At 36.0% G+C, this 17,958-nt stretch overlaps 1 protein-coding gene across 1 annotated transcript in view; it reads left to right on the top strand.

Annotated features, from left to right (window-relative positions):
* gucy1a2 (guanylate cyclase 1, soluble, alpha 2) overlaps positions 1-17,731 on the top strand; it is a 110,066-nt gene extending 92,335 nt beyond the window's left edge. The window contains exons 8-9 of the mRNA XM_061925857.1: positions 16,342-16,496; positions 16,566-17,731. Coding sequence (XP_061781841.1) covers positions 16,342-16,496; positions 16,566-16,785 — 375 coding nt within the window. The 3' untranslated portion in view covers positions 16,786-17,731. The remainder of the gene's footprint in view (positions 1-16,341; positions 16,497-16,565) is intronic.
* Positions 17,732-17,958: the final 227 nt, after the last annotated feature.

Raw genomic sequence — 17,958 nt, forward strand, 5'->3', positions numbered from 1 at the left:
ATTCACATGTGAATAATATAAATACAGTGTATTATACAGCATTTTTCACATGTGAATAACATAAATACAGTCTATTATACAGCATTATTCACATGTGAATGATATAAATAAAGTCTATTATACAGCATTGTTCACATGTGAATAATTATACAGCATTATTCACATGTGAATAACATAAATACAGTCTATTATACAGCATTATTCACATGTGAATAACATAAATACAGTCTATTATACAGCATTATTCACATGTGAATAACATAAATACAGTCTATTATACAGCATTATTCACATGTGAATAATATAAATACAGTCTATTATACAGCATTATTCACATGTGAATAACATAAATACATTCTATTATACAGCATTATTCACATGTGAATGATATAAATACAGTCTATTATACAGCATTATTCACATGTGAATAACATAAATACAGTCTATTATACAGCATTATTCACATGTGAATAACATGAATACAGTCTATTATACAGCATTATTCACATGTGAATGATATACATCCAGTCTGTTATACAGCATTATTCACATGTGAATAATAATACAGCATTATTCACATGTGAATAACATAAATACAGTCTATTATACAGCATTATTCACATGTGAATAACATAAATACAGTCTATTATACAGCATTATTCACATGTGAATAACATAAATACAGTCTATTATACAGCATTATTCACATGTGAGTAACATAAATACAGTCTATTATACAGCATTATTCACATGTGAATAATATAAATACAGTCTATTATACAGCATTATTCACATGTGAATAATATAAATACAGTCTATTATACAGCATTATTTACATGTGAATAACATAAATACAGTCTATTATACAGCATTATTCACATGTGAATGATATAAATACAGTCTATTATACAGCATTATTCACATGTGAATAACATAAATACATTCTATTATACAGCATTATTCACATGTGAATGATATAAATACAGTCTATTATACAGCATTATTCACATGTGAATAACATAAATACAGTCTATTATACAGCATTTTTCACATGTGAATGATATAGATACAGTCTATTATACAGCATTATTCACATGTGAATAACATAAATACATTCTATTATACAGCATTATTCACATGTGAATAACATAAATACAGTCTATTATACAGCATTATTCACATGTGAATAACATAAATACAGTCTATCATACAGCATTATTCACATGTGAATAACATAAATACAGTCTATTATACAGCATTATTCACATGTGAATAATATAAATACAGTCTATTATACAGCATTATTCACATGTGAATAACATAAATACAGTCTATTATACAGCATTATTCACATGTGAATGATATAAATACAGTCTATTATACAGCATTATTCACATGTGAATAACATAAATACAGTCTATCATACAGCATTATTCACATGTGAATAACATAAATACAGTCTATTATACAGCATTATTCACATGTGAATAATATAAATACAGTCTATTATACAGCATTATTCACATGTGAATAACATAAATACAGTCTATTATACAGCATTATTCACATGTGAATAACATAAATACAGTCTATTATACAGCATTATTCACATGTGAATAATATAAATACAGTCTATTATACAGCATTATTCACATGTGAATAACAAATACAGTCTATTATACAGCATTATTCACATGTGAATAACGTAAATACAGTCTATTATACAGCATTATTCACATGTGAATAACATAAATACAGTCTATTATACAGCATTATTCACATGTGAATAACATAAATACAGTCTATTATACAGCATTATTCACATGTGAATAACATAAATACAGTCTATTATACAGCATTATTCACATGTGAATAACATAAATACAGTCTATTATACAGCATTATTCACATGTGAATAACATAAATACAGTCTATTATACAGCATTATTCACATGTGAATAATATAAATACAGTCTATTATACAGCATTATTCACATGTGAATGATATAAATACAGTCTATTATACAGCATTATTCACATGTGAATAACATAAATACATTTTATTATACAGCATTATTCACATGTGAATGATATAAATACAGTCTATTATACAGCATTATTCACATGTGAATGATATAAATACAGTCTATTATACAGCATTATTCACATGTGAATAACATAAATACAGTCTATTATACAGCATTATTCACATGTGAATGATATAAATACAGTCTATTATACAGCATTATTCACATGTGAATAACATAAATACAGTCTATTATACAGCATTATTCACATGTGAATAACATAAATACAGTCTATTATACAGCATTATTCACATGTGAATAACTTAAATACAGTCTATTATACAGCATTATTCACATGTGAATAACATAAATACAGTCTATTATACAGCATTATTCACATGTGAATAATATAAATACAGTCTATTATACAGCATTATTCACATGTGAATAACATAAATACAGTCTATTATACAGCATTATTCACATGTGAATAATATAAATACATTATACATTTACAGTACATGTACAGTCAAAAGGAACATATGCATTATACAGTCTGATGGCTGTCGGTATAAATGTCAACACAAGCATGGACAACACTCAAACAATGTCAACACAATAGTAAAATCACATTGAACACTTAACAATAAGCTCTTAAAATGAAGGAATATGTAAGAAGTGCTTCATAAAGTGTAAGAAAATAGTGCAAAGTGTGAAAATGTAAACATAGAGAAACCTGAGAAGAACTACTTTCTGCAGGTTAAGTGGCAGTAAGTTACAGCTGTGCTCTAAAGGGTGAGCTAAGGTGGTGCGGTATTAGCCTTGCATCATTTACAGACCACCTTGGAAAAAAATCGATAAAACTGACTTTTCCTCTTTTATCTACAATTTCTTCATATTTTCTCTCCTCACTCCATGCAAAAAAATCCAGCAAAGTTGATAGTTGATACTGTCACCTGATTGGCTGATCAGTGATCACTTCCTGGTTCCCAGAGATCGAGTGCCTTTGTTCATGCAACCAACCTTACTTCCTTCCATACTTACGCTTTCTTCCCACCAAGAAAAAAATTAAAATATCGAACGCATTTTCTAATGATTACACATCCATCATAGTATATATTGATGTTTTATCTCCTAGTTTTAGTTGTGGATCATCATTTATCCCAAAGAAGTCTTCGTTGTCTCTGATTAAGTTTGCCATCATTAGTAGTGTTGTTGTTGTTGAGGGGAAGAACGAACGTTGTGATGCGTCTGTGAATACGCCAGCGAAGAAGAATCCAGTATTAGCCGCTCCTTCTTGTAAGCCACAGGGTTTAAAGTGTAGGAAAAAAGTAGCGGCTTATAGTCCTGAATTTAGGGAACATTACATATATACTTACAGTGTGTGTATTAAACCTTGATTTAAGTTTTTGGATGGTTTTTGGAGCGCTTTATAGGCAGAATAGATTGAATCCCAATACTTGCATCGTTAGCTGACTCTTGCTAGCGTTTATTTACGACGTTGAATGCATAAAAAAAGAAAAACATATATGGAGGTTAACTTGTGTCTTTATTACAAAAGCTTTAATATTTTTAAATTAAAAAAAAAATGTATGTCTGTTTTGCGTCTGAATTTTGTGAACAATTTTTTTTTTTTACACCAAATTATGCTGATAATTTTCATTGAAAAAAAATCAGTTTATAAAAAATTAAGTGTAAAAAAATTGAGTGTATACAAATTGAGGGTATAAACATTCAGTGTACAAAACATCAGGATATTAAAATTCAGTGTAAAAAAAAATAGAGTACAAAAATTAAGTGTAAAGAAATTCAGTGTATACCAATTGAGGGTATAAAATTCTGTGTAAAAAAGAATCAGTGTAAAAAAAGTCAGTGTATACAAATTGAGGGTATAAAATTCAGTGTATAAAAATTCAGTGGAAAAAAAAATCAGTATGAAAAATTAGGTGAGGGTATAAAATTCAGTGTATAAAAATTCTGTGTGCAAAAAATAAGCATATTAAAATTCAGTGTAAAAAAAAATCAGTGTATAAAAAAATTCAGTGTCAAAAACTTCAGTGTAAAAAATATCATAGTATAAAAAATAAAGTGTAAAGAAATTATGTGTATACAAATCGAGGGTGTAAAATTCAGTGTATAAAAATTTGGTTGACAAAAAACAGTATATTAAAATTCAGTATGAAAAAATTCAGTGTAAAAAAAAAATCAGAGTATAAAAAAATTGGTGAGGGTATAAAATTCAGTGTACAAAAAATCAGTTATTTAAAATTCAGTGTAAAAAAAATCAGTGTCAAAAACTTCAGTGTAAAAAATATCAGAGTATAACAAATATTACACCCTCAATTGTATACAAATTGAGGGTATAAAATTCAGTGTATAAAAATTTGGTTTACAAAAAAACAGTGTATTAAAAGTCAGTGTGAAAAAATTCAGTGTACAAAAATTCCGTGTTTAAAAATTCAGTGTCAAAAACTTCAGTGTAAAAAATATCATAGTATAAATAATAAAGTGTAAAGAAATTCTGTGTATACAAATTGAGGGTATAAAATTCAGTGTATAAAAATTCAGTGTACAAAAAATTCAGTGTATACAAATTGAGGGTATAAAATTCAGTGTATAAAAATTTGGGTTACAAAAAACAGTATATTAAAATTCAGTGTAAAAAAAAAAATCAGAGTATAAAAAATTTGGTGAGGGTATGAAATTCAGTGTATAAAAATTCAGTGTACAGAAAATCAGTTATTTAAAATTCAGTGTAAAAAAAAATCAGTGTCAAAAACTTCAGTGTAAAAAATATCAGAGTATAAAAAATATTATACCCTCAATTTTATACAAATTGAGGGTATAAAATTCAGTGTATAAAAATTTGGTTTACAAAAAAACAGTGTATTAAAAGTCAGTGTGAAAAAATTCAGTGTACAAAAATTCCGTGTTTAAAAATTCAGTGTCAAAAACTTCAGTGTAAAAAATATCATAGTATAAAAAATAAAGTGTAAAGAAATTCTGTGTATACCAATTGAGGGTATAAAATTCAGTGTATAAAAATTCAGTGTACAAAAAATTCAGTGTATACAAATTGAGGGTATAAAATTCAGTGTATAAAAATTTGGGTTACAAAAAACAGTATATTAAAATTCAGTGTTTAAAAAAAAAAAAATCAGAGTATAAAAAATTTGGTGAGGGTATGAAATTCAGTGTATAAAAATTCAGTGTACAGAAAATCAGTTATTTAAAATTCAGTGTAAAAAAAAATCAGTGTCAAAAATTTCAGTGTAAAAAATATCAGAGTATAAAAAATATTATACCCTCAATTTTATACAAATTGAGGGTATAAAATTCAGTGTATAAAAATTTGGTTTACAAAAAAACAGTGTATTAAAATTCAGTGTGAAAAAAATTCAGTGTACAAAAATTCCGTGTTTAAAAATTCAGTGTAAAAAAAAAAATCAGAGTATAAAAAATTAGGTGAGGGTATACAATTCAGTGTATAAAAATTCAGTGTACAAAAAAATCATTATATTAAAATTCAGTGTAAAAAAGAAATCAGTGTCAAAAACTTCAGTGTAAAAAATACCAGAGTATAAAAAATAAAGTGTAAAGAAATTCAGTGTATACAAATTGAGGGTATACAATTCAGTGTACAAAAAAATCATTATATTAAAATTCAGTGTAAAAAAAAAAAATGAAGTGTAAAAAAAATAGCTGCTTCAAAAAGCAAAGACTCACTTCTGGTAAATGAAGACTGAAGCAATGGATCCTGTCTCAGAAGCAGCCAATGAGGTGTCAAGTTTGAAGTCACGTGACATATATATGTAGTAACTGTCCTACCTGGGCATAATACAACATCATTTACATTTCTACTTACACAGAATTTTTTTTCAATGAAATTGTCAGCATCATTTTATGTAAAAAAAAAAAAAAAAAAAAAAAAAAAAATGTAGTTCGCAAAATTCCAACGCAAAAAATTCAGTGACATAAATTCAGTGTAAAAAACAACAACTTTTGTAATAAAGACACAAATTAACCTCCATAAACATATAAGTTGTCGCAGTGCAGTTCCCCTTTAACAAAAAATATTTTGTAACAGCTTTTGTCCAGCAAAATAAACTAAGAGAAAAATGTACCTATCAGGTTGCTTTAATTTGCGTCTGATATTATTTAAAGATAATCCATTTATTATTCCACCCTGTGAACATCCTTGAGCTTGTAACTTCTCTCCAACATTCACCAGCAGCGTGACCCAGAAGCAAGAAGCGTGTGTATAATTGCTGATTAACACAAAACACATTCAGAGCAGAAGAGACTTGCAAAGCACTTTTGGCCTCCGCACGCTCGCTCGTCCACCTTCTCTCTCTCTCTCTCTCCTCCTATTCTCACCTTTTATTTGTTTTTTCCATCTTTTACGCCCTTTGTTGTGCTCTTCATCGCTGCTCCCGAGGAGAGTTAGGGCCGTAATGGAGGCCTGATCAACGCTGCTCGCTAACTCCAGTTATGCAAAGCAGCGTGAGAGCCAGGAGGGGCGAGAGAGGCGAGAGAGGGCAAGTGGATCTAAAGTGGATCTAACATAATAGTGAAAGTCCAGTCCATAGTGGATCTAACATAATAGTGAGAGTCCAGTGCATAGTGGATCTAACATAATAGTGAGAGAGTCCAGTCCATAGTGGATCTAACATAATAGTGTGAGAGTCCAGTCCATTGTGGATCTTACATAATAGTTAGAGTCCAGTCCATAGTGGATCTAACACAATAGTGTGAGAGTCCAGTCCATAGTGGATCTAACATAATAGTGAGAATCCAGTCCATAGTGGATCTAACATAATAGTGAGAGTTCAGTCCATAGTGGATCTAACACAATAGTGTGAGAGTCCAGTCCATAGTGGATCTAACATAATAGTGTGAGAGTCCAGTCTATAGTGGATCTAACATAATAGTGAAAGTCCAGTCCATAGTGGATCTAACATAATAGTGTGAGAGTCCAGTCCATAGTGGATCTAACATAATAGTGAGAGTCCAGTCCATAGTGGATCTAACATAATAGTGAGAATCCAGTCTATGGTGGATCTAACATAATAGTGAGAGTCCAGTCCATAGTGGATCGAACATAATATTGTGAGAGTCCTGTCCATAGTGGATCTAACATAATAGTGAGAGTCCAGTCCATAGTGGATCTAACATAATAGTGAGAGTCCAGTCCATAGTGGATCTAACATAATAGTGTGAGAGTCCAGTCCATTGTGGATTGGATCTTACATAATAGTGAGAGTCCAGTCCATAGTGGATCTAACATAATAGTGAGAGTCCAGTCCATAGTGGATCTAACATAATATTGTGAGAGTTCAGTCCATAGTGGATCTAACATAATAGTGTGAGAGTTCAGTCCATAGTGGATTTAACGTAATAGTGGGAGTCCAGTCCATAGTGGATCTAACATAATAGTGTGAGAGTCCAGTCCATAGTGGATCTAACATAATAGTGTGAGAGTTCGGTCCATAGTGGATCCAACATAATAGTGAGAGTCCAGTCCATAGTGGATCCAACATAATAGTAAGAGTCCAGTCTATAGTGGATCCAACATAATAGTGTGAGAGTCCAGTCCATAGTGGATCTAGCATAATAGTGAGAGTCCAGTCCATAGTGGATCTAACATAATAGTGACAGTCCAGTCCATAGTGGATCTAACATAATAGTGAGAGTCCAGTCCATAGTGGATCTAACATAATAGTGAGAGTCCAGTCCATAGTGGCTCTAGCATAATAGTGAGAGTCCAGTCCATAGTGGATCTAACATAATAGTGAGAGTCCAGTCCATAGTGGATCTAACATAATAGTGAGAATCCAGTCCATAGTGGATCTAACATAATATTGTGAGAGTTCAGTCCATAGTGGATCTAACATAATAGTGTGAGAGTCCAGTCCATAGTGGATCTAACATAATAGTGTGAGAGTCCAGTCCATAGTGGATCTAACATAATAGTGTGAGAGTCCAGTCCATAGTGGGTCTAACATAATAGTGTGAGAGTACAGTCCATAGTGGATCTAACATAATAGTGACAGTCCAGTCCATAGTGGATCTAACATAATAGTGAGAGTCCAGTCCATAGTGGATCTAACATAATAGTGTGAGAGTCCAGTCCATAGTGGATCCAACATAATAGTAAGAGTCCAGTCTATAGTGGATCTAACACAATAGTGTGAGATTCCAGTCCATAGTGGATCTAACATAATAGTGAGAGTCCCGTCCATAGTGGATCTAACATAATATTGTGAGTCCAGTCCATAGTGGATCTAACATAATAATGTGAGAGTCCAGTCCATAGTGGATTTAACATAATAGTGAGAGTCCAGTCCATAGTGGATCTAACATAATAGTGAGAGTCCAGTCCATAGTGGATCTAACATAATAGTGTGAGAGTCCAGTCCATAGTGGATCTAACATAATAGTGAGAGCCCAGTCCATAGTGGATCTAACATAATAGTGTGAGAGTCCAGTCCATAGTGGATCTAACATAATAGTGAGAGTCCAGTCCATAGTGGATCTAACATAATAATGTGAGAGTCCAGTCTATAGTGGATCTAACATAATAGTGAGAGTCCAGTCCATAGTGGATCTAACATAATAGTGAGAGAGTCCAGTCCATAGTGGATCCAACATAATAGTAAGAGTCCAGTCTATAGTGGATCTAACACAATAGTGTGAGAGTCCAGTCCATAGTGGATCTAACATAATAGTGAGAGTCCCGTCCATAGTGGATCTAACATAATATTGTGAGTCCAGTCCATAGTGGATCTAACATAATAATGTGAGAGTCCAGTCCATAGTGGATTTAACATAATAGTGAGAGTCCAGTCCATAGTGGATCTAACATAATAGTGAGAGTCCAGTCCATAGTGGATCTAACATAATATTGAGAGTCCAGTCCATAGTGGATCTAACATAATAGTGTGAGAGTCCAGTCCATAGTGGATCTAACATAATAGTGTGAGAGTCCAGTCCATAGTGGATCTAACATAATAGTGAGAGTCCAGTCCATAGCGGATCTAACATAATAGTGAGAGTCCAGTCCATAGTGGTTCTAACATAATAGTGACAGTCCAGTCCATAGTGGATCTCGCATAATAGTGTGAGAGTTCAGTCCATAGTGGATCCAACATAATAGTAAGAGTCCAGTCTATAGTGGATCTAACACAATAGTGTGAGAGTCCAGTCCATAGTGGATCTAACATAATAGTGTGAGAGTCCAGTCCATAGTGGATTTAACATAATAGTGTGAGAGTCCAGTCCATAGTGGATCTAACATAATATTGTGAAAGTCCAGTCCATAGTGGATCTAACATAATAGTGTGAGAGTCCAGTCCATAGTGGATCTAACATAATATTGTGAAAGTCCAGTCCATAGTGGATTTAACATAATAGTGTGAGAGTCCAGTCCATAGTGGATCTAACATAATATTGTGAAAGTCCAGTCCATAGTGGATCTAACATAATAGTGTGAGAGTCCAGTCCATTGTGGATCTAACATAATAGTGAGAGTCCAGTCCATAGTGGATCTAACATAATAGTGAGAGTCCAGTCCATAGTGGATCTAACATAATAGTGAGAGTCCAGTCCATGGTGGATCTAACATAATAGTGGGAGTCCAGTCCATAGTAAATCTAACATAATAGTGTGAGAGTCCAGTCCATAGTGGATCTAACATAATAGTGAGAGTCCAGTCCATAGTGGATCTAACATAATAGTGAGAGTCCAGTCCATAGTGGATCTAACATAATAGTGGGAGTCCAGTCCATAGTAGATCTAACATAATAGTGTGAGAGTCCAGTCCATAGTGGATCTAACATAATAGTGAGAGTCCAGTCCATAGTGGATCTAACATAATAGTGTGAGAGTCCAGTCCATAGTGGATCGAACATAATAGTGAGAGTCCAGTCCATAGTGGATCTAACATAATAGTGTGAGTCCAGTCCATAGTGGATCTAACATAATAGTGAGAGTCCCGTCCATAGTGGATCTAACATAATAGTGTCTGTAACACGGCAGTAAAACAGCTGATCAAACAAAACAGAAGCCATCATCATGGACCCACTAGCTGCGGAAACTAGCTCTCCAATCATCTAAACAGACTCCACGCTGACATTTTGGTGAATCATGAAACTGAAACAGTTAATGATACTAACTCAGACCCTCATAAATGTGTTAGCATATTAGCTAATACGCTAGCTTGATTACATTACCATAGCATGTACAAATATGCATGAAAACATTCCTACAGACATCATGCATGGGACGGTTTAGTGAGTACAAATTTTTTTAGCTTTAACTTTTATTGCCAATCTTATGCTAACAACCGGCCCAGCTAGCTCTCCAACCAGCTAAACAGACTCAATAACTGTGTGGTGAATTTACTGAGGAATTTGTGAAACTGGAACAATACAAAAAGCATGTCATTGTAAGGTAATAATTCCCGTAAATGTGTTAGCTTATTAGCTAATGCTAACAACGCTAGCATCAATACATTACGATAGCACGTACAAATATGCATGAAAACACTCCTACAGACATCACACATGGGACGGTTTAATAAGTACTTGTCACATCAATCATTAGTGTGTTGTTCATTATTCCCTCGTAGTAGTAGCAGTGTGGTTGTTTGCTGTGTGATGTTGCCTTTTCCTACGTGATATCAGGTTCATTCCAGTGTGCTGCTGGTTGTTGCTTCCATTGAAGTGCTGCTGACGCTGTCTTGTTGACATACAACCACATCAAAAGTGGCGTCTTGCCAGCGTACATAAAAGTAAATAATTAGTCTTACATAAGAGGACTAAAATGGTGGCTGCAGGAGGAAGTGACGTAAACCTCTCCAACGTGCTCTCCAGGTTTTACCCGTCTAATGATAGCTTGATTTCTATTCTCTCTGTTCTCTCTGCCTCACTACCCCCATCCCCTGCTGTTGCCATGACGACCTCGCAGTGTGCTGGCATGCACACACTTGCGTGCGTTGCCAAGGCGATGAGATGCTCTTCTGGTGGATCATTAGGAATCTACTGGGCTCCGTGTCTGCTCGCCGTGTGCGGGAGGCCTACCCAGAGAAAAAGATTCTATTTGCCTTTAAGGACCTGTAGATAAAAGAGTCAGTGATGATTATTGACTATTTCTATCTTTAAGGACCTGTAGATAAAAGAGTCAGTGATGATTATTGACTATTTATATTTTTAAGGACCTGTAAATAACATACTCAGTTATGATTATTGGCTATTTCTATCTTTAAGGACCTGTAGATAAAATAGTCAGTGATGATTATTGACTATTTATATCTTTAAGGACCTGTAGATAAAATAGTCAGTGATGATTATTGACAATTTCTATCTTTAAGGACCTGTAAATAAAATAGTCAGTCATGATAATTAACTATATATATCTTTAAGGACTTATATATAAAAGAGTCAATTATGATTATTGACTGTTTCTATCTTTAAGGACCTTTAAAAAATATTCACTGGTGAATATTGACTATTTCTATCTTTAAGGACCTGTAGATAAAACAGTCAGTGATGATTATTGACTATTTCTATCTTTAAGGACCTGTAGATAAAATAGTCAGTGATGATTATTGACTATTTCTATCTTTAAGGACCTGTAAATAAAATAGTCAGTCATGATAATTAACTATATATATCTTTAAGGACTTATATATAAAAGAGTCAATTATGATTATTGACTGTTTCTATCTTTAAGGACCTTTAAAATATATTCACTGGTGATTATTGACTATTTCTATCTTTAAGGACCTGTAGATAAGAGAGTCAGTGATGATTATTGACTATTTATATCTTTAAGGAGCTGTAGATAAAAGAGTCAGTGATGATTATTGACTATTTATATTTTTAAGGACCTGTAAATAAAATACTCAGTTATGATTATTGGCTATTTCTATCTTTAAGGACCTGTTGATAAAATAGTCAGTGATGATTATTGACTATTTCTATCTTTAAGGACCTGTAGATAAAATAGTCAGTGATGATTATTGACTATTTCTATCTTTAAGGACCTGTAGATAAAATAGTCAGTGATGATTATTGACTATTTCTATCTTTAAGGACCTGTAAATAAAACAGTCAGTCATGATAATTAACTATATATATCTTTAAGGCTGCGATGAGGTGGCGACTTGTCCAGGGTGTACCCCACCTTCCGCCCGATTGTAGCTGAGATAGGCTCCAGCGCCCCCCGCGACCCCAAAGGGAATAAGCGGTAGAAAATGGATGGATGGATGGATATCTTTAAGGACTTATATATAAATGAGTCAATTATGATTATTGACTGTTTCTATCTTTAAGGACCTTTAAAAAATATTCACTGGTGATTATTGACTATTTCTATCTTTAAGGACCTGTAGATAAAACAGTCAGTGATGATTATTGACAATTTCTATCTTTAAGGACCTGTAGATAAAATAGTCAGTGATGATTATTGACTATTTCTATCTTTAAGGACCTGTAGATAAAACAGTCACTGATGATTATTGACTATTCCTATCTTTAAGGACCTGTAGATAAAACAGTCACTGGTGATTATTGACTATTTATATCTTGAAGGACCTGTAAATAAAATAGTCGCAGGTGATTATTGACAATTTTTATCTTTAAGGACCTGTAAATAAAATAGTCGCAGGTGATTATTGACTATTTTTATCTTTAAGGACCTGTGAATAAAATAGTCGCAGGTGATTATTGACTATTTCTATCTTTAAGGACCTGTAGATAAAAGAGTCAGTGATGATTATTGACTATTTATATCTTTACGGACCTGTAAATAAAATACTCAGTTATGATTATTGGCTATTTCTATCTTTAAGGACCTGTAGATAAAATAGTCAGTGATGATTATTGACAATTTCTATCTTTAAGGACCTGTAAATAAAATAGTCAGTCATGATAATTAACTATATATATCTTTAAAGACTTGTATATAAAAGAGTCAATTATGATTATTGACTATTTCTATGTTTAAGGACCTTTAAAAAATATTCACTGGTGATTATTGACTATTTCTATCTTTAAGGACCTGTAGATAAAACAGTCACTGATGATTATTGACTATTCCTATCTTTAAGGACCTGTAGATAAAACAGTCACTGGTGATTATTGACTATTTATATCTTGAAGGACCTGTAAATAAAATAGTCAGTGGTGATTATTGACTGTTTTTATCTTTAAGGACCTGTAAATAAAATAGTCGCAGGTGATTATTGACTATTTCTATCTTTAAGGACCTGTAGATAAAAGAGTCAGCAGTGATGATTATTGACTATTTATATCTTTAAGGACCTGTAAATAAAATAGTCAGTGATGATTATTGACTATTTATATCTTTAAGGACCTGTAGATAAAATAGTCAGTGATGATTATTGACTTTTTCTATCTTTAAGGACCTGTAGATAAAATAGTCAGTGATGATTATTGACTATTTATATCTTTAAGGACCTGTAGATAAAACAGTCAGTGATGATTATTGACTATTTCTATCTTTAAGGACCTGTAAATAAAAGTCAGTCATGATAATTAACTATTTCTATCTTTAAGGACTTATAGATAAAAGAGTCAATTATGATTATTGACTGTTTCTATCTTTAAGGACCTTTAAAAAATATTCACTGGTGATTATTGACTATTTCTGTCTTTAAGGACCTGTAGATAAAACAGTCACTGATGATTATTGACAATTTCTATCTTTAAGGACCTGTAAATAAAATAGTCAGTGATGATTATTGACTATTTCTATTTTTAAGGACCTGTAGATAAAATAGTCAGTGATGATTATTGACTATTTCTATCTTTAAGGACCTGTAAATAAAATAGTCAGTGATGATTATTGACTATTTCTATCTTTAAGGACCTGTAAATAAAATAGTCAGTGATGATTATTGACTATTTCTATCTTTAAGGACCTGTAAATAAAATAGTCAGTGATGATTATTGACTATTTCTATCTTTAAGGACCTGTAAATAAAATAGTGAGTGATGATTATTGACTATTTCTATCTTTAGGGACCTGTAAATAAAATAGTCAGTTATGATTATTGACTATTTCTATCTTTAGGGACCTGTAAATAAAAGTCAGTGATGATTATTGACTATTTATATCTTTAAGAACCTGTAAATAAAATAGTTATGATTATTAACTATTTCCATCTTTATTTGGAATTATTCCAGTTTCACTGACTCACGGGTACCTGACAAAGATTTGAGTTACACTGACTCACAGGTACTTGATAAAGACTTGTCTTTCCCTGAGTCACGAGAACCTGAAAAAGACTCAAGATTCACTGACTCACAAATACTCGACAAAGACTGGATTCTCAGTGACTCACGTGTTTCTGACAAAGACTTGAGTTTCACTAACTTCCAAGTACTTGACAAAAACCCAAATTTCACTAACTCGTGGGTTGATAAAAAGGCCTGTTTCACTGAGTCACGGGTGATTGACAAAGACTTGGGTTTTACAGACTCACAGGTACTCGACAAAGCCTCTGGTTTTACTGACTCACAGGTACTGGATATGGACTATAGTTTCATCGACTCACAGGTACTTGACAAAGCCTGGTTTTCCACTGACTCACAGATACTCAACAAAGACCCAAGTTGCACTAACTCTAGTGTTGGTAAAGAGTCGAGTTTCACAGACTCACAAGTACTTGACAAAGACTCAAGTTTCACTAACTCACAGTTTAATAGAGTCGAGTTTCACTGACTCACAAGTACTCAACAAAGAGTACTTTTGGCAGTGGGGACTTATTTCTAAGACTCTGGACTCTGCAGCATCGCGTGGACATCGGGGGCGGTACCTCTGGATTGGCAGACCGGGGTGGTGGTTCCTCTCTTTAAGAAGGGGAACCGGAGGGTGTGTTCTAACTATCGTGGGATCACACTCCTCAGCCTTCCCGGTAAGGTCTATTCAGGTGTACTGGAGAGGAGGCTACGCCGGATAGTCGAACCTCGGATTCAGGAGGAACAGTGTGGTTTTCGTCCTGGTCGTGGAACTGTGGACCAGCTCTATACTCTCGGCAGGGTCCTTGAGGGTGCATGGGAGTTTGCCCAACCAGTCTACATGTGTTTTGTGGACTTGGAGAAGGCATTCGACCGTGTCCCTCGGGAAGTCCTGTGGGGAGTGCTCAGAGAGTACGGGGTATCGGACTGTCTGATTGTGGCAGTCCGCTCCCTGTATGATCAGTGCCAGAGCTTGGTCCGCATTGCCGGTAGTAAGTCGGACACGTTTCCAGTGAGGGTTGGACTCCGCCAAGGCTGCCCTTTGTCACCGATTCTGTTCATAACTTTTATGGACAGAATTCCTAGGCGCAGTCAAGGCGTTGAGGGGGTCTGGTTTGGTGGCTGCAGGATTAGGTCTCTGCTTTTTGCAGATGATGTGGTCCTGATGGCTTCATCTGGCCAGGATCTTCAGCTCTCACTGGATCGGTTCGCAGCTGAGTGTGAAGCAACTGGGATGAGAATCAGCACCTCCAAGTCCGAGTCCATGGTTCTCGCCCGGAAAAGGGTGGAGTGCCATCTCCGGGTTGGGGAGGAGATCTTGCCCCAAGTGGAGGAGTTCAAGTACCTCGGAGTCTTGTTCACGAGTGGGGGAAGAGTGGATCGTGAGATCGACAGGCGGATCGGTGCGGCGTCTTCAGTAATGCGGACGCTGTATCGATCCGTTGTGGTGAAGAAGGAGCTGAGCCGGAAGGCAAAGCTCTCAATTTACCGGTCGATCTACGTTCCCATCCTCACCTATGGTCATGAGCTTTGGGTTATGACCGAAAGGACAAGATCACGGGTACAAGCGGCAGAAATGAGTTTCCTCCGCCGGGTGGCGGGGCTCTCCCTTAGAGATAGGGTGAGAAGCTCTGCCATCCGGGAGGAGCTCAAAGTAAAGCCGCTGCTCCTCCACATCGAGAGGAGCCAGATGAGGTGGTTCGGGCATCTGGTCAGGATGCCACCCGAACGCCTCCCTAGGGAGGTGTTTAGGGCACGTCCCACCGGTAGGAGGCCGCGGGGAAGACCCAGGACACGTTGGGAAGACTACGTCTCTCGGCTGGCCTGGGAACGCCTCGGGGTCCCACAGGAAAGCTGGACGAAGTGGCTGGGGAGAGGGAAGTCTGGGCTTCCCTGCTTAAGCTGCTGCCCCCGCGACCCGACCTCGGATAAGCGGAAGAAGATGGATGGATGGATGGATGGATGGATGGTGTTGTGATCTGTGAAAGTGATTAACCAGGGAGTTTGAATGACCCGGTTTTTAAACCCTTGTTGTGGTGTTATCTGTGCAGCTGAGGATCGGCATCCACACGGGTTCAGTCCTGGCCGGTGTGGTCGGAGTGAAAATGCCTCGGTATTGTCTGTTTGGGAACAACGTGACTCTGGCCAGCAAGTTTGAGTCAGGGAGTCATCCCAGGTGCATCAATGTCAGCCCTACGACTTACCAGTAAGTGCGCCCAACGGACGTCACACACACATTCCGCCCTAACTTACCATGCGTCAATTCCTCCGTCAGGTTGCTGAAAGACGACCGATCGTTTTCCTTCGTCCCTCGTTCGCGTTTGGAGCTCCCCGAGAATTTCCCTACGGAGATTCCAGGTACGTGTTATTTCCTAGAAGCGGGGACGTCCCACAGCCACGCCTCGTTGACCAGCTCTCGCTCCGCGCCCCCGGCCTCTATGAGGAAAGTGTCCTACAGCATCGGGACCATGTTTCTAAGAGAGACCAGTTTGTAGGCGGCACGCTACCGAGGGCCGAGGAGGCGACTACCGTGGAAGCCATGCGACAGGCAGGACAGCAATAACACACCTCTGTGGATATGCAAAAACAACTCTGGCTCACAGCTGTGGAGCGATACAAGATAGTGGTTTCCCACATGGACTCACTACCGAGGACTCAATGAGAGGAGAAACTTGAACATAGCTTTAAGTTGAGAACGTGAGAACAAGATCTCTTCAGAAGAAGAACCGTCCTAATCTAGAAACTGGGATGCTTCAGCACAATTGGACGCCGTTGCTACAGGACTAACCATGAACGAACGGACTGTCTTTATGGACGGGAACAGAACTGTTGGACTGTCTTTATGGACGGGAACGGAACTAACCATGAACTGTCGGACTGTCTTTATGGACAGAAACAGAACTAACCATGAACTGTTGGACTGTCTTTGTGGAAGGGAACAGAACTAACCATGAACTGTCGAACTGTCTTTATGGACGGGAATAGAACTAACCATGAACTGTTGGACTGTCTTTATTGACAGGAACATAACTAACCATGAACTGTCGGACTATCTTTATGGACGGGAACAGAACTAACCATGAACTGTCGGACTGTCTTTATGGACGGGAACAGAACTAACCATGAGCTGTCGGACTGTCTTTATGGACAGGAACAGAACTAACCATGAACTGTCGGACTGTCTTTATGGACAGGAACAGTACTAACCATGAACTGTCGGACTGTTTCATGGACAAGAAGGACCACAGCACACCTCGAATCACGTCCTGGCTCACCATGAACGTTGATGGCGGAGCAGTTGGACGAGGTAGAGGAGAGACAGATTAAGAGAAAATAGTTTTGAATAAAGCTAATATTTGAAAAAAAGAATAATGCCAAAAAATACTCGAGCCTTTTTCTGCTTCTAACTCACAGCAAACTGTAATCAATAAAACAAATCCAACCATTTCATTACAGCTGTTAAGAAGGGAAAATGTTTCTCAGTTCAGTGGCTTTCTACCGCTCGTACAAACACGGGATTATTTCTAATATCTGGTCTTATTTTATCGGTTCGCAGCCGAGTGTGAAGCGACTGGGATGGGAATCAGCACCTCCAAGTCCGAGTCCATGGTTCTCTCCCGGAAAAGGGTGGAGTGCCATCTCCGGGTTGGGTAGGAGATCTTGCCCCA

The sequence above is a fragment of the Nerophis lumbriciformis genome, linkage group LG30, assembly GCF_033978685.3.
Source record: "Nerophis lumbriciformis linkage group LG30, RoL_Nlum_v2.1, whole genome shotgun sequence".
NCBI classification, from domain to species: Eukaryota; Metazoa; Chordata; class Actinopteri; order Syngnathiformes; family Syngnathidae; genus Nerophis; species Nerophis lumbriciformis.